The sequence below is a fragment of the Leopardus geoffroyi genome, chromosome B3 (assembly GCF_018350155.1).
Source record: "Leopardus geoffroyi isolate Oge1 chromosome B3, O.geoffroyi_Oge1_pat1.0, whole genome shotgun sequence".
Lineage (NCBI taxonomy): Eukaryota > Metazoa > Chordata > Mammalia > Carnivora > Felidae > Leopardus > Leopardus geoffroyi.
In genome coordinates, this window is record NC_059337.1 from 4,163,828 (window position 1) to 4,191,582 (window position 27,755).

At 49.1% G+C, this 27,755-nt stretch overlaps 1 protein-coding gene, 2 long non-coding RNA genes and 1 other non-coding gene across 11 annotated transcripts in view; 2 read left to right on the plus strand and 2 right to left on the minus strand.

Moving 5' to 3' along the window:
• Positions 1-16,940, plus strand: part of FSD2 (fibronectin type III and SPRY domain containing 2) — a 44,623-nt gene extending 27,683 nt beyond the window's left edge. For 7 of the 8 annotated variants that reach the window (XM_045448620.1, XM_045448623.1, XM_045448625.1 and 4 more), the window contains 7 exons: positions 829-984; positions 3,258-3,392; positions 4,109-4,259; positions 6,273-6,406; positions 9,350-9,482; positions 13,843-14,019; positions 16,043-16,940. In XM_045448620.1, coding sequence (XP_045304576.1) covers positions 829-984; positions 3,258-3,392; positions 4,109-4,259; positions 6,273-6,406; positions 9,350-9,482; positions 13,843-14,019; positions 16,043-16,295 — 1,139 coding nt within the window. In that variant the 3' untranslated portion in view covers positions 16,296-16,940. The remainder of the gene's footprint in view (positions 1-828; positions 985-3,257; positions 3,393-4,108; positions 4,260-6,272; positions 6,407-9,349; positions 9,483-13,842; positions 14,020-16,042) is intronic. The other variant, XM_045448627.1, reaches the window with a different exon arrangement.
• A 1,230-nt stretch (positions 16,941-18,170) lies between these two features.
• On the minus strand, positions 18,171-23,019 carry LOC123582447. The gene is made up of 3 exons (XR_006704384.1): positions 22,908-23,019; positions 20,587-20,734; positions 18,171-18,487 (listed from the first exon to the last, which is right to left on the minus strand). It is a non-coding gene; the product is annotated as an uncharacterized LOC123582447 (long non-coding RNA).
• LOC123584709 lies at positions 19,310-19,436 on the minus strand. Its single transcript, XR_006705654.1, has one exon. It is a non-coding gene; the product is annotated as a small Cajal body-specific RNA 15 (non-coding RNA).
• A 57-nt stretch (positions 23,020-23,076) lies between the features above and the next one.
• LOC123582446 overlaps positions 23,077-27,755 on the plus strand; it is a 31,877-nt gene continuing 27,198 nt past the window's right edge. The window contains exons 1-2 of the long non-coding RNA XR_006704383.1: positions 23,077-23,174; positions 23,707-23,769. This is a non-coding gene — a long non-coding RNA (uncharacterized LOC123582446). The remainder of the gene's footprint in view (positions 23,175-23,706; positions 23,770-27,755) is intronic.

Sequence of the window (27,755 nt, forward strand, 5' to 3'; positions counted from 1 at the left end):
GTGTGAGTCTGGGGAGGCTGAAGTATTAACCTACAGAGAATAAAGGAATTAACTCGGGGTGCCTGGGTGGCTCAGTCAGTTAAGCCTCAGACTTCGGCTCAGGTCATGATCTCACAGTTCGTGAGTTTGAGTCCTGCATTGGGCTCTGTGCTGACAGCTCAGAGCCTGGAGCCTGCTTCAGATTCTGTGTGTGTGTGTGTGTGTGTGTGTGTGTGTCTCTGCTCTTCCCCCACTCACACTCTGTCTCACTCACTCTCTCTCTCTCTCTCTCTCTCGAAAATAAATAAACATTAAAAAAACTTAAAAAAAAAAGAATTAACTCAGTAGGTGGATTCTCAAGATGGTTCTGAAGAGCACATTTGGCCCAACCCAGTCTTCTCCCCTTATAATGAAGACATGGTTGGTGGACGGTTCCACCAGTGAAAGCAGAGCGAGCTTTCCCCGTGAAGCTTCTTCTCTCCTTTGTTCCCTCCAGGGCCTGTGGGCGGCACTGCTGTGGTCCCGGCTGCCTCGTCTCTCCGGAAGGCGTGGAAGGGGTCAGAGGACCCATGCCTAGGGCAGGTCTTGCACACGCCCCCCAGCCCGAGTCCCTATCACTGACCCCTCCTCCCCCAGCTTGCGTGGGTTTGTCAAAGCAGGAATGGGCATGCTGGTTGTCACCTGCAGGCTGGCCATCAGGAGGTGTGGCCTTCCTGACCTTGTCCAGTCTGGGCAAAGCCCACGGATGCCTCGGGGGACCAGGAGTCCTACAACAGGAGCCGCTGCATCCCACACCTCTCCTGGAGGCTCCTCACTTGGTTTTGGTTTTCTCCCTTCTCCTCATTCCAGCTCCTTCTGCTCCAGTGATAAACCCACAGGCCCCCAACTCGGCCACGGGCTCCTCTGTCCGCGTGTGCTGGAGTTTGTACTCTGACGACACGGTGGAGAGCTATCTGCTGTCCTACCGGCCGGTGCAGGACGGCTCGCCTGGGAAGGACCAAGCAGGTGAGACTCTGCCAAGATCACACGCACGCTCTGGAACGGCTAAGGGCCCTCAGAGGCCAGGGAGCAGTTCTGATTGCTTTCCCAGTAATCGGGAGGGCAGAGGTGGGATGAATCTACATATCCAGCTCCTTGGAGCTGTCATGATCTGGGAACTACCTGGAACATGGGATGCAGGCAAGTGAGCACGGCAGAGAGGCAAGATGGGGCCTCATTGGGGAGGGCCACAAAGCCAGGCTAAGGTGCCTGGAGTGTAGATATAGCCCTCAGGCCAGAGTTGTCCATGGGATGAGTCCCTGGCGGCACTGTGTGCAGAAAGGGTGGGGACGCCCCTCCTTGAGGAGGCCTGGCTGAGCTGTCTGGATACTCGTGGGCTGGGCACGTAAGGGCAGGCTGGGCCTTCTCAGAGCAACCTCGTGTCGGGAGAAATTGGAGGGTTAACCTGCAGACCGCCGTGAGGGGTGATGGGGCCTCTGCAGCCTGAAAGGGCTACAGCTGATCAGACCCTCATGCTCAAGTCGAGCAAGCTCCTGGGAATGTCCCCGAGCCTCCAGCGTGGGCAGCTCTGGGCCCATCCCCTTCCCAGAGAAATGGAGCTGGCTGGTGTGGGGCCAGGGCTGGGGGCAGCTGCCTCCCCCCTCCCCACATGATAGATAAGCCATTCACCTGTTGGGAAGAGAGGGCCTTGGGGATTTCCACTTCACGCAGAAGGAGACTGAGACCCAGAGAGAAATGAGCTGTCCATGGGGACACAGTGGGTGATGGATGGCAGAGCCTGCATGCTCCCTGCACGGAGCTCACTGCTGCACCAGCCTGGGCAGGGGGAGGGTCTGTGTGCTGAAGGTAAGGGCAGATTTTCTGTGCAGGGACCAAGAAGGCAGGGAAATGCTTGAGAAAAGTCAGGGTGAGTTTAAGTGATGCTGAGGGAGGTTGTAACAAGGTGAGCAGATGATGAGGGTTATCTGAACAAAGACTAAAGGGGGCACCACGGGGAAGGAGGAAGATTGTAAAAGGGAGGTCAAGGGGGTGCCCGGGTGGCTCAGTCGGTTAAGTGTCCGACTCCTGATTTCGGCTCAGGTCATGATCCCAGGGTTGTGGGATCGAGACCTGTGTCAGACTCTGCACTGAGTGTGGAGCCTGCCTGGGATTCTCTCTCTCCCTCTACCCCCCCTTCCCTGCTTGTGTGCTCTCTTGCTCTTTCTCTCTCAAAATTAAAAAAAAAAAATTATGAAAATAAAAACAATAAGTAAAAGGTTGGTCAGGGTCCAAGAAGCCAGGTCTGATTACCCACAGTCCGTGTCATGAATCAGCCCTGTTGGCACTCTCTGCAGACACACAGAAGAAGCCATTGCGTTTGGGCTGTGTCATGACACTCTATGAAGATTTTTTTTTAATGTTTCTTTATTTTGAGAGACAGAATATGAGCAGGGGAGGGGCAGAGGGAGAGAAGGAGAGAGAGATTCTGAAGCAGGTTCCAAGTTGTTAGTACAGAGCCCGACCTGGGGTTTGAACTCACGAACTGTGAGATCATGACCGGAGCCAAAATCAAGAGTTGGACTAACCAACTGAGCCACCCAGGTGCCCCTCTATGAAGATCTTTTAAATGGACCCCTTTGTGATAAAGGAACTGATATCAGAGGGTGGGTTAGTGAGTCATCACTGCCTTTCAAGAGTCTGAGGAGGTTTAGAGGTATATCAGTTAGGTGTTGCTGGGTAACAACACCCTATCCTGCCCTACTCTGCACACATATACGTGACTTATTTGCTTAAAATGACAAACATTTATTATTTCTTATAATTCTGTGAGTTGTCTGGACATTCTTCTGGTCTGGGCCAGCTTGGCTACATAGAGCTGGATGGTGTGGGATGGCCTCACTTACAGATGTGGGGATACGGCAGGGAAGGCTGGGGCCTCTGTCTACTGGGTCTCATTGTCCAGGACCCTGGCTCGGGCTTGTTCACATGAAAGTGGAAGGTGTTCCCAGCAGCAAGAAGACAAGCCCCTGTGCACTAGCATTTCCCAGGCCTCTGCTGGCATCATGTTTGCTGCTGTCTCATTGGCTGAAGCAAGTCACATGGCTCAGCCCATCAATGACGGGGAAAAATGAACCTCTTGAAGGAGTAGTAAGCCATACTGCAGAGGACACATACAGGGATGGGAGGAATTTATGGCCAGTGTTGTGATCTACTACAGGGAGATTCGACACAACTAACTTGGAGCCACTTAGCCTATTTTTAGGGTTGAATTCTTGTCTTTTTGTTTGTTTGTTTTTCAGAGTTTACAATGACTGTCAAAGAAACATATTGCTCAGTGAGAAATCTTGTGCCAAACACCCAGTATGAATTTTGGGTCACAGCTCAGAACAGGGCCGGCCGCAGCCCCGCCAGTGAGCGTGCAGTGTACATGACAGGTAACGGGGTCACAGGAGTCACGGCTTTCGAGGTGTGGCAGGACACTTGATTTCATGTGGAAGGGCAGGAGTAGCTGTCCGTTTTTCTCTGTTAGTACACCAAACCAGTGTTCCTAGGATGGAAGGGACGTTTGCTCAGAGTTGGTCTCAAAATGCCCAAAATTACTGCTCACGATCGTAGCGTCATTTAACCTTTCAGACGCCTTCTGCTCCAGGAACGTCTGAAAGGCGTTCCCGGCGTCTTAGTCCGTGTGGGCGGCCATGACAGAACACCATAGACCGAGTGGCTTATCAATGACAGAAATTTAATTCTCACCGTTCTGGAAGCTGAAAGGGGCCTCCTTTTAAGCTGCCAGCATATTCAGCGCCTGATGTGAAGCCTTCCGGTTCCGTAGACATCTGGCTTGGTTTCGGCTCTGTCCTCACACAACAGAAAGAGGCCCAGGGCTCTTTGGGTTCTCTGTGACGAGAGACGCCCTCCTCTTCATCTCCCAAAGACCCCACCTTCCGCCACTTTGGGGAACAGGCTTCAACACACGAATTTTGGGGGGGGGGGCGGGATGCAAATACTCAGTCTCTTGCACCTGCTTTCCTTTTTACGGCATCGAATGTCTTCTGTGGGCAGACAGTGGTCGTGCTCGGTTGGCCGTGCTCTGGACAAACTGGCTGGATAGGAGCAGAATGGTCATTCCTTCCCCCCTTTGTCCCACACCTAGCCCCCTCCCCTCCCGTTATAAAAAGCAAAGAGATACGGAGCTGCGAAGAGGCTGCACTGATTTGCTGGGAGTCTGGGAACCTGAATCCCGTGGACTCGTACACGGTGGAGCTGACCCAGGCGGAAAGTCCTGAAGCCTCGGGAGTAACTGAGTAAGTCATAGTCATGGGGCGGAGGGGGGGGGGGGTGGCATGACACCGGACACAGCGACACAGCTCAGGAAATGCACGGGGTCTGGAGAGAAGGTCAGCGTTTGGAACCTTGATTTCGGGTGCTTGGTTTTCATGAGAAGTTTCTTGAACACGGTCACTGAAGGTGCGTGAGGCGTGAGTAAATGGTTTAAACCTCACGTTTGCTTTTCTAGTCCAGCGAAGGTTTACCGCTCATTCATTCAACAAGTGTTGTGGGCCTGGACCTGGGCCCGGGCTCTGGGAGACTAGGCAGGCAAATGCCCTTCCCTACGGAGCTGACCGTCGAGCAGGGGCAAATAGAAAACAAGAAGACAAACAAATACATAAAATGCAAGGTGCTCTGAAGGAGAAAGAAACGTAAGAAGGAGGCTGGGGTGGAAGTAGGGACCTCCGTGGATGGAGTGAACTTTTCAAATGAGACCCGGATGGATAGGAAGGACTGAGCTCTGAGGACAGTGGGTCAGCGGCGTGGCCCCGGGGCGGGAGGGAGGCAAGACCCAGGCAGTCCGGGAGCAGCCCCCACGTCCAGGGGCTGCCCAGAGGCGGAGCACAGAGGGCGCCCGCCTGGCTCTGGAGAAATGGAGGAGGCGGGCTTGGCGTCACCTGTCAGGGAGGACAGATTCCTCTGTGCTCAGGGCTGGGCTTGGAACCTGGCCGTCTATCCCGCGCACCCTCTGTTCCAGGTAGAATCCACGTGTCCACGGCCACATCAGGGCCGACCTTGGTTATTTACTCCCCACGACACTCAGGAGTGGGGCAGGGGAGTCCAGTGGTTCTGGCCACCTGATGATCCAGATTTCCTTTGCGCTTTGTGCTGATGCTTCAGGAGCGCCTGACACCTGGGACCATAATGATGGGGGTCACCGGGAGGCTGGTCAGTGACGTGGGGTAGCACCTGCTCTCCAGATCTAATCATCTTGAAGAGGAGAAAATTCCTTCCCAGACCGTACCCCTGTCCTGCTTCTCTAGCTCATGCCACACCGGCTTCCCCTCCCTGTCTGGCTGCAGCCACACCGGTCGGGTTTAGTTCTTCCTGCTTCCCGTGTTCCTTCCTGCCCCGGGCTGCTTCTGTGTAGGAGACTCCCTGCTTCATCCGGTTACTTGCAAGTCATTCTTGAGAGCTCAGCTCCAAACTCACGTCTCCGGCATCATCCACTCTGCGGTACGCCGTGACCACGTCACGGTTACCACCTTGCATTTCCTCCACTGCTGGCCTGCGGGGTGCCTCTCTACCCATCTGGACCATGAGGTCTATGAGGGCAGAGACTACATTCAGTTCTCCCCAGAGCCCCCCTCTCCCGCGTCTGGAACCTAAGGGGCTTGGTTAATATTCATTGGACGGATGCGTGAAAAGCGCCCCTCTGGCCTGGAGCTGCAGCCTTCGGGATCACCTGGACACCCAGGCTCGTGTAATGGGGGTGTCGCATCCGTAAACGGGCGTCACCCCAAAAGCTTCTCCTTTCCCCTGGACTGAAAGGGCTTTAGCAGTTGCAGGAACAGACAGTGGCAATTACAGGCTTGTACTCGTGTGCGGTAGAATTTCAATAAATTAGGTTCCCAGTGGGCTTCTGCGCTGCCCTTCCAGCTCTTCTAGAGATGTCTGTTCATAGACACAGGCCGAGGTACCTGCTGCGGGCTCAGCGCTGGGCTGAGGCAGACGGTACTCAGCCGCTGCCCTCGGAGAGGTTCTCAACTGTCAGACAGCTGGGGGCAGAGCGGGAGACAGACGCCGAGCATGGTGCCGGGGACACCAGGGTGGGGAGCCCCGAGGCCGGAGGGCCACGGACACGAGGAGTGACGAGGGAACGAGGAAAGTGGACCTGTGGGAGGAAACCCACCGTCCGTGCCGCTGTGGGTGAGAGGCTGGGGGTGCGAGGGTGAGTTTAACATCCCAGCTCTGGAAGGGAGGCCCGGTGCCGGGGCCTGGCTGCCCGGCCCCACCCCTCGTGACTGTGGCTCCGTTTCTTTGCCCAGGTCGGTCGTGGGCATCCCGACCCGCGAGGCCTTGGTGCAGCTGCAGCCCAGGCAGCGCTATACCATCTACGTGCGAGCCCTCAGTGTGGGGGGCCCCAGTGCAAGGAGCGACCCCGTGACCGTCTACACCACAGGTATGTGCCCGGGCCACACGCTCCCTGAGACCTCAGGGAGCCACTCTGCGGCAGACCAGCACTACGTGACTTCTCTGGAAAATGGGCCAAGTCAGGCCGGGGAGGGGCTCAGGGGAGATCAGGGCCCTGTGGTCCCATTTTACAGACGGGGGGACTGAAGGCCCAAGCCAGATAGCAGTCTGGCGGCAGAGTGAGAATCAGAACTTAGGGTTTTTCTCCGCTCCCTCAGGCAGACCAGAGGCTTGTCGCCCTGGACCTGGGTGGCCCAGACGCCTCGTGGCTCACACAGGCTGCACGCCACCCTTGGGATGATGTCTTTATGAAATTCCCAGGAGGGGTTGTTGGCTTTGCTCATCCCCCGTTTCTGCTATCAGCCCAAGCGTCTCCCACCCACAGGCCCAGTTTGGACCCGCCTGCTCAGCCTCTTCCTAGGCCCTGTCTGGCCCTGGCGGGCGCCCGCATCCCTAGGTCCAGCCCCTTTCCCTTCTCCCTTGCCGTCATCCGTACAACGGTCACACATCCTGTCCAGACCCTGCATGAGCAGAGACATCACCGGAAGCTTTGCATGCACCCACTTTCCTGGCACTGCTTCGCTGTGGGTGTGTGCTTTGTCACAGCACACCGGGGGCCGGTGACCCCTCCCCCACCTCACAGCCAGTCCAGCTCAGGCCGGCTGACGGGTGGAGGGCAGGTAGGACACAGAGGTAGGGAGTCTGAGCGCAGGCTCTGGGGACGACGTATTCTTAAGTGGGGTCGTTTACTGAGGGACACTGTGTCACTTTGTCCTCGTTTCCAATGCCAGGAGCAGAGGTGTGTGATTAATTCCCACTGTGTTCCGTCCACACAGATGGGAAAGACTCGTTGGGTGGCCACCACAGGTCCCAGAGGGTGGGGGCTAGTGCTGGGATTAGGACTCAGGTTTTTCTTTCATATTGAGCCAGGGCCTGCCTTTAGTTGGCTGGCACTCCTCATTTTCTGTGCTGACCTGGTGTTTTGAAATGTTAAATTCTGGCAGTTTCAGTCAAAAACAAACAACAACAACAACAAAAAAACAGAGCCAAAGGTACAGCCAGCTCTTGATTATTCAGTCATCTCGGAATTAGTTTGTTCATATAATTTTTTGAAGAGTGTATTTATGAAGGGGCGCCTGGGTGGCTCAGTTGGTGGAGTGTGTCTGACTCTTGGTTTCGGCTCAGGTCGTGATCCCAGGGTTGTGGGACGGAGTCCTGGGTCGGGCTGTGCACGGAGCACAGAACCTGCTTGGGTCTCTCTCTCTCTCTCTCTCTCTCCCTCTCTGCCACTCTCCCCCCTTGCATGCTCGTTCTCTCTCCCTCCAAAATAAATCAAATGGAAGAAAAGAGTGTATATATGAAAAACTTAAATGAACACAAATCGCAAAAATCATTATATTTTCAAAAATGATCCTTGGTGGGAACTGGCTAGGGCCCACGTGTTGCATCAGTTAGGTGGTGGGAACCTGCCTGCCCCCTTGCCAGTCAGCGCAGACAGCGAATGAAATTTCCAGCAGCATCAAACTGTGACAATAATTGTGAACAGCTTGATGGCGAAGCTTGAACCCAGGTGTGAGACAAGATAAGTGACAGAATAGGAACTCGAGAAAAAAGCACTTGGCTAGGACACAGTAATGAGAATGAGTTATTATGTTCTTAATTAATGGATTTTTTTACTAAATCATTTTTTTTTTTTTTTTTTACTGAATAACTGTATTCAATCTATTCTGTACCACTGTTGGATGAGATTTATTTTAACCATGATTTGGGGATGGCTGCAACATCCTTCCCTCTCCCCCGCCCCACTGCCCTCATTGAAATGTTGAATTCCACTTCCCTTTGTCAGATTGGTCCTTAAGAATCTCAATAACTATTTCCCTTGGTAGGTGGGTTAGAAATTCTTGTCCGTGTGCAGGCACTTATAGCCTCCCAGCTAAGAGCAAAGCCTGTGGAACCAGAGAGTTTTGGGGGTTCAAATGTTAGTTCTGTCATTGCCAAGTTGATTTTTTTTTTTTTAATTTTTTTTCAACGTTTTTATTTATTTTTGGTACAGAGAGAGACAGAGCATGAACGGGGGAGGGGCAGAGAGAGAGAGAGAGACACAGAATCGGAAACAGGCTCCAGGCTCTGAGCCATCAGCCCAGAGCCTGACGCGGGGCTCGAACTCACGGACCGCGAGATCGTGACCTGGCTGAAGTCGGACGCTTAACCGACTGCGCCACCCAGGCGCCCCAACCAGTTGATTTTTTTTAAGTTCGTTTATTTTTTTTTTAATTTTTTTTTAACATTTATTTATTTTTGAGACAGAGAGAGACAGAGCATGAACAGGGGAGGGGCGGAGAGAGAGGAAGACACAGAATCCGAAACAGGCTCCAGGCTCTGAGCTGTCAGCACAAAGCCCAATGCAGGGCTCGAACTCACAGACCGTGAGATCATGACCTGAGCTGAAGTCGGATGCTTAACCGACTGAGCCACCCAGGCGCCCCACATTTATTTATTTTGAGAGAGAGAGAGTAGGAGGGGCAGAGGGAGGGAGTCAGAGTATCCCATACAGGCTCTTTGCCATCAGCACAGAGCCCGATGCAGGGCTCGAACTCGTGAACCGTGAGTTCATTACCTGAGCCGAGATCAGGACTGCACCACCCAGGTGCCTTGCCAGGTGATTTTTTTTTTAACCACCTGGTGCGTCAGTTTTCTCCTCTCCAGATGGAAATAAGAACGCGTTTCTGAGGGTAATTGTGAGGCTTGAACGAGGGAAGACTTGCAAACCGCTAGCTGGGGGCGAGGGACAGTGGCTCCCAGTGCCTGCTCGCTGCCACCATCATTAGTGGGAGGAGGGGTAGGACTTTGCGAGGCCCCGGGCTTCCGGCTGGCACCGGGGTGGAGAAGGCAGGGGGACCGGCGGGGCTCCTCGTGTGTTCTGCCCGCACAGGCAGCTTCTTCCACCTGAACCAGCACACCTGCCATCCCGGGCTGACCATTTCTGAAGATGGGTTTACGGTCGTGCGGAGCGAAAGGAAAACCCCAGCAAAGGAGCCGCTCCCTGGCAACACCCGGTTTACCAGGTACTTGGGCAGCCGCTCGCTAGAACATTCCGCGGACCCCCCCTAAGACACGTTGTTGCTCAGATAAAAAGTGGGTTATGACAGACGCTGCCTTGAAGAGGTCCCAGAAATGGATGAGAGGCTGGGGTGGGCGGGGGGGTGGGGAGAGGAGGCGGTGGGGGCGGAGGGGAGGCTGGGGAGCTGGAGTCGGGGGAAGAGTCTGGCTGGTGTGGACAGAAGATACCAGTTGTGGCTTCTGAAGTCGGGTCCACCACCGCTAGAGGAGTCAGACCCGGAAGCCACGATGAGGGGCACACTGACAGGCGTTGGGAGAACAAAACAAGGCTGTAGGTCTCCCAGTGCTTGGCCCGGCACTCCTCTCCTACGTCGTGAAGCCCTGTTTAAAAACCCCTGATGAAAACCGGTGGGGTTAGCCTGTGCGGAGCCGGTGGGGGGTGGTGCTAGTGCGTGACCTGAGGGAGGGGTGGCCCCCGCAAAGGCGTGTGCGCCGTCTGTCTAGAAATGTAGCTATTTCCAGACCTTGGTGCTCAATCCACATTGAAACGATTTATTTGTGCCTCACTTCTTTCCAAAGACTTAAAGACTTAAAATAAGGCGCAGATATACACTGCTGAAATAGAAAAGTCAAAGCAATGGGAGAAAAAGAACACAGGTTAACTCCAAGAGCGCATTCCATTTCTGGGATTACAGGTGGCTCTCAGCTTCCTGGTCTGGTCAGGACAAGAAGAGTTCTCGGTCGGTTGGTTTTAGAGTCAGAAGGATCTTCTAAGGAGAAAAAGGGGCTCTCCAACGGGGCTGCAAGGGCCATGGATAGAAACTTCATCCAGGGGCGCCTGGGTGGCTCCGTCTGTTAAACATCTGACTTCAACCCGGGTCATGATCTCACGGTTCGTGGGTTTCAGCCCCGCATCGGGCTCTGTGCTGACAGCTCAGAGCCTGGAGCCTGCTTCGGATTCTGTGTCCCTCTCTCTCTCTGCCCCTCCCTTGCTCGAGCTCGCTCTCTCTCTCTCTCAAAAATAAATAAGCATTAAAAAAAAAAAGCTGAAAGAAAGGAAGAGAAGAAAGAAACTGCATCAGCCTCCCTGCCGGGGTCTGAGAATATCCCAGAGCTGGCTCTTCCTCTGACGTTGGCTCCCTGCCGGCCTTTTTACTGTGTGTGTGTGTGTGTGTGTGTGTGTGTGTGTGTGTGTGTGTAGCACCTACTATATGTAAGTGTTAGCATGCAGTAGCCCAAGTGCGCAGGGTAAAGTGGAAAGCAACTTGATCCTTTCCCACTTCTGCCCATTCTACCCAGGGTTGCAGGGCATGGAGAGGGACATGGAGAGATAAAGGCCTTACCTGTGTTAAAAAAAAAAAAAAAAAAAAAATTCAACTGAATAGATTTTAAAGATCTTACGGCTTTATTCCAGGAGTTGTGAAACGGGCATCATCCAGTCTAACAGGTAGACGGGAGCTCTCAGGAGCTGTACAAGATGAAAGACGCTTATGGGCCAAGTTACAGTAGGCAAAGAAGCAGGCGGTTGTGGCGAGGTTCCTTTCCTGCAGGGGACAGCAGGGTCTGCGAGGCACATCACCTCACTGGTGCTCGTCAGGCGATTCCTGATTGGTTTAAGATCCCATTTCTGGGAGAGTCAAACTGTAACGGAGGTGTCTCGGTTTGGAGACGTGGGGCTTAGCGTGACGGGCTCCATTTGGGGGCCTGTTGTCCTGTTTTTAGCCTGGGGGTACCTGACTGGTACCAGTGTGATGTGGGAAGCTGACTCTCTCTCCCCGGCAGTTCCCAGGTGAGCCCCTCACAACCCGTCCACCTCCGCACCCAGTGCTATGGTTCTCACTCTTTCTGCCGAGCCCTCCTGGGCCCTCACAGGCAGCTCTCTTGGACAGGATCCCCCCACAAACAACGCAGAGGCAGCTTTCCTGCAGTGGGTTCCGTTCACACCCGGTCCTCTGAAGGCACACACCTCTGACCAGGCCACTGCTACCTCACCGTGTGTGTGAACACTCTCTGGGCAGACACAGCCTTGAGCGTCTTCAGCCTCGGCTGCTTGGTGTTGCACTAAAAGTTACAAAACGAGTTTTTGGTCACCAAGTCCCGCAGAGGTGGTCCAGCACGTCACCTGGAAATATGGGAGAACTCACCACCTGTTGTTCTGTTCTTGGCCCTTTGGGGTCCAGCCAAGTTAGTCCCATTTCAATATCCTGTCACCAGTATATCCATTGTCCCGTGAAGCACCATGCTGTGCCCTGGAGGTAAAGAGAGGAAGACAGTGTCCCTGCCCACCTGACTCAGACCAGGCAAGTGGGGGAGATGCATGTGTCAAAAACACCTGTGAAAGATTCGGTAGAAGTATGGCCAAGGCATCGTAGGAGCCCCCAGGAAGAAGGCTTCCTGGGGAAGCAAGGGCTTGAAGGATAAAAGGGAGTTCTCCAGGCCGACCAGGCAGATTAAGTGCCTCATACGTGTACAAACGGCGGAAGCCAGGGAGACCACATGTTTGGAGAACTGCTATCGGTTAGCGTGTCTGTGGTGTAGGGTCCATAATGGGAAGAAGGGGAAGACGAGGCAGGAAAGATGGAAAAGTTCTAGGGCAAAACAAGTTTGGATCTTATCCTTGGAGGGGTGGGAATTTTTGGAGGATTCAAGTAGGGGAGGTGACCCGATCAGATTTACATTTCAGAAGGATCACACTGGAGGGTCAAGTGTGAGCTGGGGAGGAGGGGGAGAGGCAGGTGGGGAGCCAGGAGACCAGAGAGGAGGCTGTGGATGCCTTGAGTAAATCAGCAACACACAAAACTAACAAGGAGAGAGGCCAACTGGTTAAGGGGCGAGCAGGGGAGGGATGGGTCAGGGACTGTAATTTATGGCGTGTTTACCAAGTGCTAGACATCTTCCAAGTGTTTGACATGGATTAGCTCATTGAATCATCAACGACAGCCTGTGATATCCATATCATTATCAGTCCAATTTGACAGATGAGACCATTGAGGCACAGAGAAGTAAAGTAATTTGCCCAAAGGCACACTGCTGTTAAGGGCTGAAGTCAGATTTAAGCTAGAAGCTGAGCGTGCAACCACTACATTATCCTTGGGTTACTGTTTTCTGCCTTGGGTTACTGGGTAGATCATGAATCTATTAACCAAAACGGAGAAAACACGGGGAGTAAGTACTCCTTCCCACCACAAGCAAAACACAAAGTTTGGTCGGCGGTGGGAAGGGTAGGAATGTGGTAAGTTCCGTTCGGGACATTCTGAATGAGAAACAGCAGGTGGGTGGAGATGTGGGTCCTGAGCTGAGAGTAGAGACGGCTTCATTTTACAAAAGAGGCGCTATTTTCTGCGCAGTCTCCTTCCCAGAGCTTTGCTTGGCCTCCAGAACTTGGGGTTTGAGAGTAGAGATCTCGTGTTAATAACAGCTAAACAAATCTGCCCAGGGGTTTGGCGGGGGGTGGGCACTCAGTTTGGCTAATGCAGAAGTTTCCTGCAGGAGGCGGACTGTTCGTTTCAGAGATACTGATGTGGTCTGGTTTCCCACGAGAACCTTCCTCTGAAGAATGCTGTATTGTTGTAAAACAAAACATAACTGTGACCTTTGCGAGTGTATTTGTTTCCAGTGGCTTCTTGGAGGTCGATTTTGATCATTGGTGAGGGATTTGCTATTTGCTGTTCTCAGGTTTGCTTCTGAGATCCAGATCCTCGTCTTCTGCCTGTAGCCACCCCGCAGATATGCGTCACCTCAAAGCCCCCCATGCTAGTGCAGCATCAGCAGTGCTGGCCGGTTCCTGAACTTCAAGTACATGGTTCCCTTGACTGTGCTGAGTTCTGGGAAGTTTCAGTCCCTTTTGTTTGTTTTAATATTTATTTTTGAAAGAGAGAGAGACAGAGCGTGAGCAGGGGAGGGGTAGAGAGAGGATGGGGGGAGACAGAGATCCGAAGCAGGCTCCAGGCTCCAAGCTGTCAGCACAGAGCCCGACGTGGGGCTCGAACCCACGAACAGCGAGATCATGACCTGAGCCGAAGTCAGATGCTTCACCCACTGAGTCACCCAGGCACCCGGAGTCCCTTTCTTTTTTTATGAGCAAGTGAACCAAATCTTTATTTTTGTTACCAAAAAAAAAAAAAAGAGCCCAATCATTTACAAATGCCAATAGAGCCTTTTCTAACTCACTTCCATTACCGGCAGGGTAAGAACCCTCCCACAAACTTCGGCATCTGTCAGGTGAGCCGAGGGCGAGCCGCTTCTCAAAGGAGGTGTTCGGAACACCGTTGGGCCGACCCCCATGGCTGTCCCCACCCCCCCCACCCCCGCACGGCCAGGCTCGGGTCGCCCCCGGTGACGCACGCTTCCACTTTCTGAACCCAGGTGTGTTGCCGTCATGGGGAATCTCATTCCAATCCGAGGGCGCCATTACTGGGAGGTGGAGGTGGACGAGAGGTCCCACTACACGGTGGGTGTGGCCTTTGAAGATGTCCCTAAACAAGAGGACCTGGGAGCAAACTGCCTGTCTTGGTGCATGAGGCACAGACTTGCATCATCACGGTAAAGTAGAATCTGGATGCCTGATACTAAAATCGGCCTTGAAAGAAGAGAGCACGAGGTTTCACTAGCAATAATTAAGGCCTAGAGTAGGTTTCATAAAATATTCTAAGACACCTCAGGGCTCTTTTCCAGCCCTTTCCCCTAAAGTCCAAATGAGACGAGAAAAGAGCAGCTTTGGGTACTTTTCTTTCAGACAGAAATAGCTACAATTCACGGAGAGCTTATTCCGTGCCAAGCGCTGCTCCCATGTCCTGTCCTGTTTACTTCTCACAATTACATCACCCCATTTTAAAAATCAGCTATGCCTCACAGCAGTCGGATAATCCATCCAACGTGGATTTTTGGAGCTTGGAATCCAATCCAGGCAGTCTGGCTCCAAAGACAGCATTCTTAAGCACTAAGTGATTGGTTTTTCATTCATGCTCAACTTGTTATTAAATGGTTACAGTTTGATCTGAAGCCCCAATCCCATCTTTGCAAGTAGGCAGTCGCTTAATAGTCATGGGTCATTCTGTTTTGCTTCTGCTGCCAAGCACTCTGTCCTCTACGCGTGGATTAGTTCTAGAAAGCTGGGAAAACCTGATGAGGTGCAGTCCCGTGGACATATTGAGACTTGGGAAGCCACTGTTACAACCTCCCTTCACCTCAAAAATTACAAGAATTCACACCGTCTCCCCAGCATCTCTTGTACCACGGGGCCTCTGACCCTTGTTGGCTTGCTGTATCTTATGCATGTTTGATCCTGCGTTCCCTGCTGGTGAACCTCCATCGTGGTTAATTAAACACTACCCGTCATGCCCGCGCATACGTGGGAAGACCCCCCCCCCCCCCCGTAAGGTACTTGGACTAGAATGGACTCTACTAATCCTCAGACCCAGTCTGAGAAACACAGGAAATAGTAGGCATTGAGCCAAATAGTTTATTTGGAGATTCTGCCCGAAGTGTAATGAGGCTAAAAATCAAAGTATCCTCTCCTAGAGAGGGGAGAACGAAGGGCAGAGGAGAACAGGGAGGATAAAGGAAGAGTAGGAGTCTGTGTCCGGTGGGAGGGTTGGGAGGTCAGAAGACAGAAGAGAATGGAAACATGAGACAGCGTGAAAAAGGATGGGCAAAAAGCCAGGCACTAGGCCTGGCCGCTTCTGTGGCCCCACCTTGGAAAGACAGAGGACAGACAGAGTTACAGACAGAGGACAGACAGGATACGGAAGGTATCCTAGCTGACTTGCAGTTTTTGCTTTCGTCTGGTGCTCTAGTGGGAAGAAGGTGGAGGGCAGGGCCTTCCTGGCTCCTGGATTCTGGCGGCTGCTTAGCTAAGGAAGGGAGCTGAGGGGAAGATGAGGCGAGCAGGGCCGGAGCCAGGCTGGCTCTCTCTGACACCGAGACCGTATTCAAGTGCTCCTCCCAGGCGTGTGGCCCAGCTTGCTGGCACTGTGCTCTGCAGACGTCTGTAGGTAGCAGGGGTAGGAAGTTCCCGTGGCTGCTTTGGGTTCCAGCCATTTTTTCAAAGCACCCAGGCTACAGAGCAGGTGGCGGGGAGAGGGTGCTGGGCTAGGCTGCGGGGGCGGTGACGGCCCCGGCTGGCCCTGCTGAGTCGGAAGGTCTAAGGATCATGCCTGAGTACCTGTGCACAGGTTATACCAAAAGGCACATTTTATTACATGAAAGATCGTGGGGCTCCCCGGTTCAAACATCTTTATTACGAAGGCTTTATACATTTGAACCTTAAAATCCCAAGTTTTAAAACACCAATTTCTATACAAACTTTGATGCAGTAAGAGTGTATATAAGTCTCTTAGGTGAAGAAATTGATCAGAAACAAACGGTGTTTAAAAAGAGAGGTCTCTTAGGACAAATGTTAGAAAAGAGACAGATATGTTGGGAAATGAACCGTTACTTTGGTATTCAATTAATTAAAAAAAAAAAACACGATCACAGCATTATTTGAAAACTAATACGAAATGTTCTGTAAATAGCGCATCTACAGAACTTCTGAAGCTGTGTCCTATCAACATTTAATTTCTAGGCATAAGTATGAGTTCCTGCACAACGGGACGACTCCAGATATAAGAATAACTGTCTCCCCGAGGAAGATCGGCATTCTGCTAGACTATGAAAATTCAAAATTGTCATTTTTCAATGCGGACATTTCTCAGCATCTGTACACGTTTAGTTGTCAGCTTCACCAATTTGTGCATCCCTGTTTTTCTTTGGAAAAGCCTGGGTGTCTGAAGATACATAATGGCATTTCAATGCCAAAGCACGTCACTTTCTACTAGACCATTCTGATGCCAGCTCCCTCTCTTCTGTACCCACCCCTCTCAACCGGCCACCCCTCAGCTGGTTGAACTTGGCGTTCAAGCACAGGTTTCTAGCCCTGCGCACTGCCACCTGTATGATGTTAGGTTAGTCATTACCAGGCGCGGCTGTAAAATGAGGGCTCAGACAAAATGAACTCCAGGCCTTTCAGGTGGTCAAACTGTATCGGTCTGTTTGTTTATATGCAAAGTATCTGAAAGTCCAAGGCCTACAGAGCGTGGGGGCAGGGGCAAGGGAGGGAAGAGATACATAAGTACTAGTGGCCTCGGCACACCCGGGACATCTCGCGAGTCAGCCGGGAACAGACTCCAGAAGGCAAGAGGCTGTCCACAGAGAACCAGGGAAGCCACGCGCCTTCTGTTTTCCCGGGAGTTAATGGCACTGTGATGCGGTTTCTGGCACTGAGCACGCTGTCACACCTGTTCCCCTTGTTCACAGCACTTACCCCACTCAAACTTTGAAATGACCTCTACCGTGCGCCCTTCCATGAAGGCAGGGACAGTGTCTGTCTTGTTCATCCTTAGGGACATCATTCGGTCCCTAAGGACTAACGTGTAACAAACGGTACACACCAAATACTGAATAAATTAGTATCTTCCTCATCCAACCACCGTTGTCGGGCTCTCTGCTCTCCGTGCGAGGGATGGTGGGGCTCTTTCCAAACTACAGCAAAGGATGTACGGCAGGGAGATGGAGAAAACCTGGAGGGGAGGCAGTCTGAAGGAACAGAAGGGCACCTGCGGCTTGATGGCAAGACTGGGCAAAATGGAACGCTCTACTACGCACTTCACGTCCCGCAGCGGCCTACACATAAACGTGGCACTTTCAGCGCATCGGGAGAGGGAGCTGAAGCGGGAAAAAACAGAGAACATTAGTCACAACTGATTCTAGGAACTGTCCTGTCACGTGGAGAGAACCAGACTGGAAATCAAAAGACCGAGGTTTGATTGCTCCTCTGTAGCTACTCTGCAAGGAGTCACATGATCTTCCAGAGCTCCCGTGTCCCTTTAAACAAAGAAAAAATAGCACTAGCCTCAATAGACTAGACTAGACTCAATAGACTGGGAGATTTAATGACGAACACGGGAGCGCACGATATAGAACGTATGGCAAATGCGTGGCACCTTCGGGAGAGAGAACCTCGCCCGCCAAAGGCCAAAGCTGAGCACCGGTGTGCAAAGCGGCCCCTGGGCCAGCAGCTCTGGGGCCTCCTGCCTCTCTGCTGTCATGCCCTCCTGTGCCCACAGCACCGGCCCCGCGGGCTGCCTTCCTGGTTCTCCGCTCGGCTCTCCAGCTGCCACCTAAAGCTCTGCACACTGCGTCTTGGACCTTGGACGCATGGGTGCAGAGTAAGGGACTCTGCCTGTGAAGCAGTTCTCAGACCGTTTTGTTCCGCCCCGCGGATGCCCCTCTGCACAGATACGCCCCATGTCTCATCACTCATGGTTTCGTGGGAACTGAAAATCCTGTGATCTAAAACTTTAGTGTTTTCCAGCACAAAGTCTGATGCGATGAACGCCTCTCAAGTCGCCTGTCTCAAAACCCTGCCTGTTGATACACACGGCGGCTCAGATTCCTGAATTAACAACTTGACAGTCTTACTACCCTGAGATAAGGAAGGGACGGCCAATGTAAACACGGAGATGGTTCCAGTTACAAACAGAATATACATGTGTGGATATTCAAAACCAAGCTTAGCCACTGCAACACAAACTACCAAGCAGGAGGTAGGCTATCACGGATACGGCAAATTTGAATTCAGCACTCTAAAGGCTTTATGGAATATTTCACATGTAACCTGAACGTGGATAAAATGATTAAAAACTCGACACCTGTAAGGTTTGAGTACAAGTTTTATTGATCAAGAAAAAAAAACATCTAGAATTTGTGTTGACATATAAAATTCACTTACTTTAAAATGAGGCAGATGACCAACTTAAAGCATCACAGTCCTTCAGCATAGTGAAGTTTTGTTTAAACATGGTTCTTCTAGGAGAAGAAAAAATAAGTCTAGAACAGAACCAAATGAAACTTTTTTTTTTCTGTAAAATATTCCAGTTCCTAAATTACCATGAATAATCTGCTGAAATCAAATTTCAACAGGGGCAGGATTTACCTCAAGGCCATGTTCAGCTGCAACCTGCTGATATATCTGTTAAAAAACAAAACAAAAAACAAAACGGATTTTTAAAAAGTCAGAATATTGTAGCCACAATCCCTGACACTGCACATAAAACAAAAGATACCAATCTGTTCTTTTCCTAGCTTTGCCTATATTACTTTCTAACTCTTGAGTAGGTTATTAACATAAGTTTTGGCTTCCCTCAACAAAGGGGAGACTACGTAAAATAACCACAGAATCTTAGTATAAACTAACATGGGCTTAGTAATTCAGAATAATCAGAATTTAAGGCACCCTTAGATGGGACTGGAAAGTTGGTCAGAGACACCGGTTTCCGATAAATGAAATTGCCTTTTATTTGGAAAAGTGTGTTTAATGGACTTCCTGCTGATTCAGACAATGATATGCAATCATTGCCTGTACACACCCAATAAAATCTTTCTGAAGCGCAAGCATGGTGACCAGTATAAAGCAGAGTGATTGCATGGGCAATGAGGTCTTTTCCTTAACGCTTCTCATCCTCTCAGTATTTGTCAGAATCATATCCTTACACGGCTCACACTGGCAGCTGCCCGCAGCACAATTCACCATGACATGGCATTCTGTAAATGAGATCCGCTCGTCTCTGTCCAAGGAGGCTTAGCTACCAGAGAACCTGCTGGACCCTCCGAAGGCTGCACTACGGGAAAGGTCCCGTCCTCCGCTTTCCCGGACAACTTCTCCAATTTCCAGCCACCTTCCTATCAGTTAGTACAGGAAGAGTCTTGTGGGCTCACTGCCTTTTCCCACCCTTTCTAATCTCTCAATTTACTGTTCCTATTTTCCACAGCAAGACCACACTATACGTATAAATGCTGTTGGTAGATAAGTAGGTCTTGAATTTGTTTTGTAAACAAGACCTGTTCTATCTACCTTTTCATTTAGGAGGCTAACAGCAGAGTCGGCTTGACTTCAAGGACTCTATTTTCTTAGTCTCCAGAAGACCAAGTCCAGCCTTTGAAACACTGTCCTCTAGCACGTCAAGACACGAAAGGAATGCTACTTGATTACTTCTAGATAACTAACTACTTTTCGAGTGTTCAGAGACTGGAACGCTAACATACACGTGCTTCACTGCAATCCATGGTTAAGGAATCTAAATGCAAGATGAGAGTTCAGGATTTGCGTCAGCACCTTCTCCATCAGCAAGTCTCCTAGAAGAAGCGTGATGATGAGCTGGGCACGATGGATGCCCCGAGTGAGTAATTACTTTAGAGCTGCTAGTGCACAGGTGCCAGTTCTTGTCACGCCTGTCGCGTCTTCCACTTCACTGCTTGTTTCCTGCTAGTCCCAGTCCCAGTCCCAGAAAAAAATTAAGCCCGATTCACTGATTGATTGCTTTTTCGTCATTCTCCCCAGACTTTGACAGAATCAGGTTTTTCTGCCTAGTTCCACCTTCATCAGATCCTAGTGGAATTAAACTATCATTGATTTGAATTACAATTCAACTACCCAGCTTGCAGGTCAAACAACACGCAGTCACTCAGTTATAGCCAACAAAAATGCTTTTGTGGTATGAACTTGGGTTCTGATTTTGCTGCCTCCCCCATGCTCATTCCTAGGCCTAGATGTGGGCTTAAGAGAGGCCCCTAAATTCGAAAAGACTGGATTAGAGACAAGAAGATAATCCATTCACTGGGAAAGCAATCAATCAACAAAATTGAGGTTTCCCAGCTGTGCATTTTAACAAAGCAGGAACGCAGTTTTTAGGGATGGATTTCCTGAGTACAATCATTATTTCTTGGTAAACCTGTCCTATTGCTCTGCCAGTCAGAAAGATGCCTCCCCTCTGACTTCTTTTCTATCCTCAACATCCATCTAATTAAGGGGAAGAAGGACAGGGAGAGAGAAGGAAAACAAGAGGAGCACTATCCTCAGAAGGACAGACCTCTGAAGAAAGGCAGAAGACACTTGACCCTGTCTTCTGTGTAATTCACAATTTGTAAACAAGCCACAGATCACAGATCCCTAGGTACCTGGAATGGACCTACCCTTTCTTGTCCTCCTAATGCCTGTATAGCTTAAAAGTCAATTCCCGGAAGCACTTAATTCCCCCCCCTCCCCAGCCGAGTTAAGTTGCACACACTCACCTCTTCTTGAATACTTAAGTGGCACACTGACCATTGACCTGTATCTGCTCCACTTAACTGTATGCAAACCAAAGGGAGGAACTGTATCTTCATAATCTCTGATCAGATCATGGAAGCAAAGGCATTCTGCTTTCAAAAGCTCACATCCCTGAAAAGAGGTAAGAGGCATCGAATTGTCGTCCAAATTAAAAGAAAATTTCTTCATCAGAAAGCAAAGCACTCTCATGGGGCGCCTGAGTGGCTTGGTCGGTTAAGCGTCTGACTTTGGCTTCAGCTCAGGTCACGATCTCGCTCACGGTTGGGCTCCACACTCGCATGGAACCTGCTTAGGATTCTCTCTCTCTCTCTCTCTCTCTCTCTCTCCTTCTGCCCCTCCTGCTGACCCTCTTGCTCTCGTGCTCACTCGCTCTCTCTCTCAAAAGAAAAAAAAAGCAAAGCACTTTCAAACTGTGTGTTGAGTGGGGAAAGGGAGATAAAAAATAGCGAGTGATTCTCAGCCTTTCTTCTGTCCCCATACACTTGAGAGATCTACCACAGAACCCTGTTAGTAACAGTGACTTCTAACTTGGGAGGAGTGGGAGGGGTTTATGGGAATCTGAGGAAGATGTATGTGGTTTAGCATGGTTCCTTCCTATCCCTGCAAGAGATCTTTAACACATTTAATATTTATTATAGTTTTGATGATTCTCGAGAGAGCCCGAAGTCTACAACATACATATTTTAAATGTTCTCAAACATCAATCTGGTTTATATGTTTGGAGGCTGATGAGTGGAAGTTACCCCTTGGCCCTGATAGCACGCCACACCATGACTCTCTGCTGGTCTTAGAATCTAAGACTTTCATGGAGGAAATCATATGCTGTAAAGGTAATGACAAATTCAGGTGATACCTGAGAAGAAGACCACAGGTGATACCTTCTCAAATGTCAAGTGTCTTTAAAAAGTCATTTTAGGGGCGCCTGGGTGGCGCAGTCGGTTAAGCGTCCGACTTCAGCCAGGTCACTATCTCGCGGTCTGTGAGTTCGAGCCCCGCGTCGGGCTCTGGGCTGATGGCTCAGAGCCTGGAGCCTGTTTCCGATTCTGTGTCTCCCTCTCTCTCTGCCCCTCCCCTGTTCATGCTCTGTCTCTCTCTGTCCCAAAAATAAATAAACGTTGGAAAAAAAAATTTTAAAAAAAAAAGTCATTTTATGGGAGAGGCTTCCTCACCCCACCCCCCAAAATTTTACCCAAATTTCCGTATCAGATGTAGGGGAAAATACTACATATATGGAGGCACCTGTCATTCTTGAAATCTCATCCTTTCCTAAACAGTTTATGGAATTTTCAGAGCCTAGGCTTCATTATTTTAAGTCAAAAAAATATGTTCCCAGCCCTTCAAAGAACCTCAAGCCAATCTCCCCCAAATAAACATATAGAACTACCTACCAAGGATTTCTGTAAAGTATAAGGCATTTTCAACACCTACTCATGGAGCAATAATAATGAATTCAATAGTGGGTCCGTTTCTGTGCAGTTATTAATCCACTGAAAAGTCTCGAGTTCTAGAAGTGAGAGAAGGGAGATGTGTAGCCTGCTGTGGTCACTGATGGAAGCAGGAGTTAAATGGTCAAGAGGAGTGAGTGAAACAGAAACTGCCTACAGGGGCGCCTGCGTGCCTCAGTAGGTTAAGCCGCTGACTTGGGCTCGGGTTACGATCTCACCGGCTGGTGAGTTCAAACCCGGTGTCAGCCTCTGTGTTGACAGCTCAGCGTTGGGAGCCTGTTTAGGATTCTGTGTCTTTGTGTCTCTGCCTCTCCCCCACTCACTCACTCTCTCAAGAACATTAAAAATTTTTTAATAAAATATAATAAAATGTAAATAAAGGACACATTTCTAATTCCTGACTTTCAGCCTAACTCCTCTCACTATGCTTCCATTAAAAACTGAACCGTGGGGGATGACCCAGATGGCTGTCCCTCCTCTGACACCCAATGACTTGGCTGGCAGATTCAGGAAGCTTGAAAATCACCCGCCTGTGTGTGTTTTCAAATTAATGCAACAGGTGCTGCTGTCTCAAGCAGGAGTCACCGATTCAGAGGACCTGGTTATGCACAGGCCCCGGAGTCACATCCCTTAAGGGACCACTTATGTTAAATTCACCTCCTGAATTATTTTTCCTTAAACTTTACTCCTCCCTTCCACATATATTCCCCACCGCACCGCCGTGAACTACCAGGCTTGTTTTTTTAGACGGGGTCGAAAAAGCTGAGCAAGAGTTAGGTATGAGACGTATACGTGGTTGGGTGACGAGGACCCTCGCGACAGATACGCCGACCTCTCACCTCTACTCCGGTTCCCCGCCATACTCCCCGAAACCCGACACGCCAGCCAGCCAGCCTGCCCACTAGGACGATATCGTCGCCCGCCCCGCGGGTGGCCCGAGATCAGCCTTGCTCTACGCCACAACCACACCCAAGCCTCCGGGATCCGACCCCGGCAGCAACTGCACTCTCCTTCCGGCGGGAAAGAGCTCCTTCCGGTTTCCGGGTGTGGGGAGGAAGTCCCTCCCCCCATGCAACAGCGTAACATAGCGGGACGCGCCCGCGGAGGTGAGGCGGCGGCGCGGAGGGGGGCAGGAGGGGCTCCTGGACTGGAGGTGGCAGTTGCTGGGTTCCCGGCCGTGGAGGGTGGGGAGAGGACTGGGCTGTTCAGCGGGGTCTGGAGAGCGGCTCGGAGACTCCCGTCTCGAGAACTGCCTTCCTCCCTGGTCGCTCTCTGGGGAATCGAGGCTCTTCCCTCTCCGGCTGCCGCGTGTTTCATTTAGTTTCCGGCTTCCGTTCGTCTGCGTAGCTGCTTGTCTTACAGTCACGGTGCTTACTTACCACTTACGAGCATTGGCTGTTGGTCGTCTCCCAGCAGGAGCTCATAAGGTCTGGCAGTTGCTGACTGCTGCTGCCGGAAGCCCACTCGTGGAAGGATTTGAGTACCTACATAGGTCTCAGCTGGACTAGGGACATAGCGCTGTTGGGGTTAGGAAGATAAATTAGAAATTTAAATTGCCCTTGCTTTAGTTTCCTAGGGCTGTGATAACCAAGTATCGCAAATTGGGTGGCTTAAAACAACGCGTTTATTATCTTACAGTTCTGGAACCAGGAAGTCCGAAATGAAGGTGTCAGCAGGATCACGCTTCCTCTGAAACTCTGGGTAAAATACTTCCTTGCCTTTTCCTAGTTTCCGGTGCTGTGCACCCATCCTAGGAGTTCTTTGACTTGTAGCTGCATCTTTTGGATCTCTTGAAGTTTCTCCTATGGTGTTTTTCTCTGTGTATTTGTGTTTCTTCTTAAAAGGACACAGCCTTCTTGGGCAAAGGGCCTACCTTACTCCTGATCTTAACTAATTACATTTACAATAACTATTGCCAGATAAAGTCACATTCTAAGGTTCTGGGAAGGTCGTGAATTGGGGGAGGGGGGCGTGACACTGACCAACATAGTATAGCTGTCAGAGAGCTTAAGGAGTTGGCAAGCCAAAAGCTGACAGTAATTTGCTGTAGCACATGTGAACTCAGACATAGTTCAATTGGATCTGAGAACTTTTCATGGGTATTTGAACTATTCCCTTGATAGGTGGGTAGGATTTGGACGTGCCATTGTAGATCATATATAGCATTCTAAACAAACAAAAATCACAGGAAAGCACAGGTTGAAATGTAAAATAGGTTAAAGTAGGAAGGATTTTGGGGCGCCCCGGGTGGCTCAGTCAGTTGAGCGTCCGACTTCGGCTCAGGTCACGTTCTCACGGCTAGGCTCGTGAGTTCGAGCCCCAATTCGGGCCCTGTGCTGACAGCTCAGAGCCTGGAGCCTGCTTCCGATTCTGTGCCTCCCTCTCTCTCTGCCCCTCCCCCGCTCGTGCGCGCGCGCGCACGCGCGCTCTCTTTCAAAAATAAACATTTAAAAATTTTTTAAAAATAAAGTAGGAAGGATCTTGAACGTTTGGAGTCTGTTCTGTATGTAAAATGAGCAGTATATCAAAGTGTTTTGGCAGAGGAGTTGTGCTTGAAGATTAATTAGCAACTGGAGTCAAACCTACTTTGTGTTACTTAGTCCATTTTAAGAAGTCTTAAATCCTGGGGCACCTGGGTGGCTCAGTCGGTTAAGTGTCTGACTTCAGCTCAGGTCATGATCTTGCGGTTTGTGAGTTTGAGCCCCACATCAGGCTCTGCTGACAGCTCAGAGCCTGGAGCCTGTTTGAGATTCTGTGTCTCCCTCTCTCTCTCTGCCCTTCCCCCACATATGCTCTGTCTCCCTCTCAAAAATAAATAAACATTAAAAAAGAGAAAAAGAAGTCTTAAATCCTATTCTCTGAGCATATCCTGTGCTTTTTCACCCTGGTCTTTGCTCATGCTGTCCCTTATTCCTGGAGTGCTTCCATTAAGGAGAGTTGTTCAGCTCATAATGTTAGCATCCCCTTAATACCAAAACCTGACAAAGATAGCACCAGAAGAAAAAACTGCCCAACTCCCATCAATACAAAGCCCTAAAATAAAATAGTAGCAAATTCAGTCATGCCGTCCATCTGGAATGAAAGATTTTATCCCAGGAATGATTTAACGTTAGAAAGCCTGTTGCTATAAATCACTGTATTAATAGTTTATATGAGGTTAAATCTGTATGATCTATATGATCATCTCGAGCGGTAAAGTGTTTTTTGCAAATATTCAAAACCTACTTTGATTTCAAAGAAAACATTGAGCAAAATAGGAGGGGTGCCTGGGTGGCTCAGTCAGTTAAGCGTCTGACTCTTGATTTCCACTCAGGTCATGATGTCATGATTGTGAGATTGAGGCCTGTGTCAGCCTCTGTGCTGGAGCCTGCTTAAGATTCTTCCTCTCTTTGCCCCTGCCTGCTCGTTTTCTCTCTCCCTCTCTCCTTCCCTCTCTCCCCTACCTCCCAAAAATAAATAAATAAAACACTTAGCAAAATGGGAATAGACAAACAGCAACTTGATAAAAGGCACTTAAAAGAAATCTATGGTAAATGTCATACTTAAATGATAAAACTATAGAAGCATTCTCTTTAAACTCAGGAAAAAATGGAATATTTACTTTCACTTCTAATATTCAACATGGTGCTAGCTTTCTAGCCAAAGTAATAAAACAGGGAACAGACAAAAATGTTAGGAAAGGAAGAAATGAAAATATTATTTTTGGATAATGTAATTTTGTTTCTGGAAAATAGAAAAGAATGAAATTACAAAATTATTAGAATTAAAAGGTTCAGCAAAGTGGCTAAATGAATACAGAAACTTAAATTTTTTTGCATATCAGTTATAAAATGGGGGGGGGGGAAGAACCCAATATGAATACACTGCACAAAAGAGACTTCTTTATGAGAAATATGAAATATCATTAAAAGACATTAAGGGCAAGTAAATGGACATTTCATGTTCCAGTATGGAAAATTCAGTGCTTTAAATATATCAGTGTATCATAAATTAAAAGGTTTTGGTACCGTACCTGCTAAAATACTGATAGAATCTCCAAGTTATTCTCTTTGATCCAGTATATTATTCTTTTGATACACTGTTGGGTGCCATTTATTGATATTTTATATAGAATGTATATTTTATTAGTGACACTGACACAAAGGGGAGCTTTTTTTGGTACTGTAGTAATCAGATGTTGATATTTAAAATGATACTAGATCCCTTAAAATAACTTTAGGGAGCATTTTATATTTTACTACGTTCTGAAATAATTTAAGTGACTTTGGAATTATCTGCTCTTTTAAGACTGAGTAGAGAAATCAATTGCAAAATCCTATTATATAGTTCTACATGGTAGAATTTATATATAATGTGTCCACTCTCTTCTGTGATCATTTAAAAAGTCAACTTTTTGGGTTGCTTGGGTGGCTCAGTTGGTTGAGCATCCGACTTGATTTGGACTCAGGTCATGATCCCAAGGTCATGGGAACGAGCCCCATGTCAGGCTCTGTGCTGAGCGTGGAGCCTGCTTAAGATTCTCCTTCTCCCTCTGCCCCTCTCCCCAACTTGGGCGCACGCTCTCTTTCTCTAAAAATTAAAAATTAAAATTCAACTTTTCTATGGGGGAGGGATCAACCTTAATTTGTATTTTGCTGGGAAGTCCTCCATTTTCAACAGATTTCCCAAATTAGTTGTCATTGTATTGTGTATAGAATTCTCTTGTGATTCTTACAGTCTGCTCTGCACATGAGGTTGTTTTCTCATTCCTAACCTTACATATTTTTGTTTTCTTTTTTCTTGAACCAGGCTTGCAAGAGGATTTGTCTCTTTTTGAATGCTTTTCAACTCTTACTTACTGTCTTCTGTTTTCCAGTTTAAGTTTTTGTCACAGTTCCTCTTCCTACTCTCTTGTTCTTTTCCCATTTCTTAGTATTAGTCTAAGAGCCTTTATTTTTTTAAGTTCTTTCATTTTTATTCTTTCATTTTTGATGAAGACATTTTAAGGCTATAAATTTGCCTCTAAATACAACTCATTCCATAGTTTTTGGTATAAAGTATTCTCTTTTTCATTGCTTTTTACGTATGTTGTCATTTTTTTCTTTGATCTAAGAGTTATCCAGGATTGGATGTCATTTTTTCAAATACTTAAGCTTTTCAATCCATTTCTTTCTTCAGTTTTATTGAGAGATAATTGACATACATCACTGGGTAAGTTCAAGTGCACAGCATGATGGTGGTCATGTTTGTATTATTTTCCAGTTTTGTGGTGACCAGAGAATTAGATTCGGTATGTTTTAGTTAAGATTTTCTTCTTTGGAAAGTACATAATCAATGATTACACATTTCATGGGTGTTAAAATATGTATATTTTCTACTTAGAATTAAAAGGTTCTATGCTATAAATAAGTATGTACATAAATAAATAAAAGTTCTATGCTGGGGTTGCCTGGGTGGCTCACTCAGTTAAGCATCTGACTTGGGCTCAGGTCATGATCTTGTGGTCTGTGGGTTCGAGCCCCTTCTTGGGCTCTGTGCTGGCAGCTCAGAGCCTGGAACCTGCTTCGGATTCTGTGTCTCTCTCTCTCTGCCTCTTCCCTGCTTGTGCTCTGTTTCTCTCTCTCAAAAAGAAATAAACATGAAAAAAAAAATGTTTTTTTTTTTTTAAGTTCTATGACTGTTTCATCAGGTTTACTGGTTTTAGTATT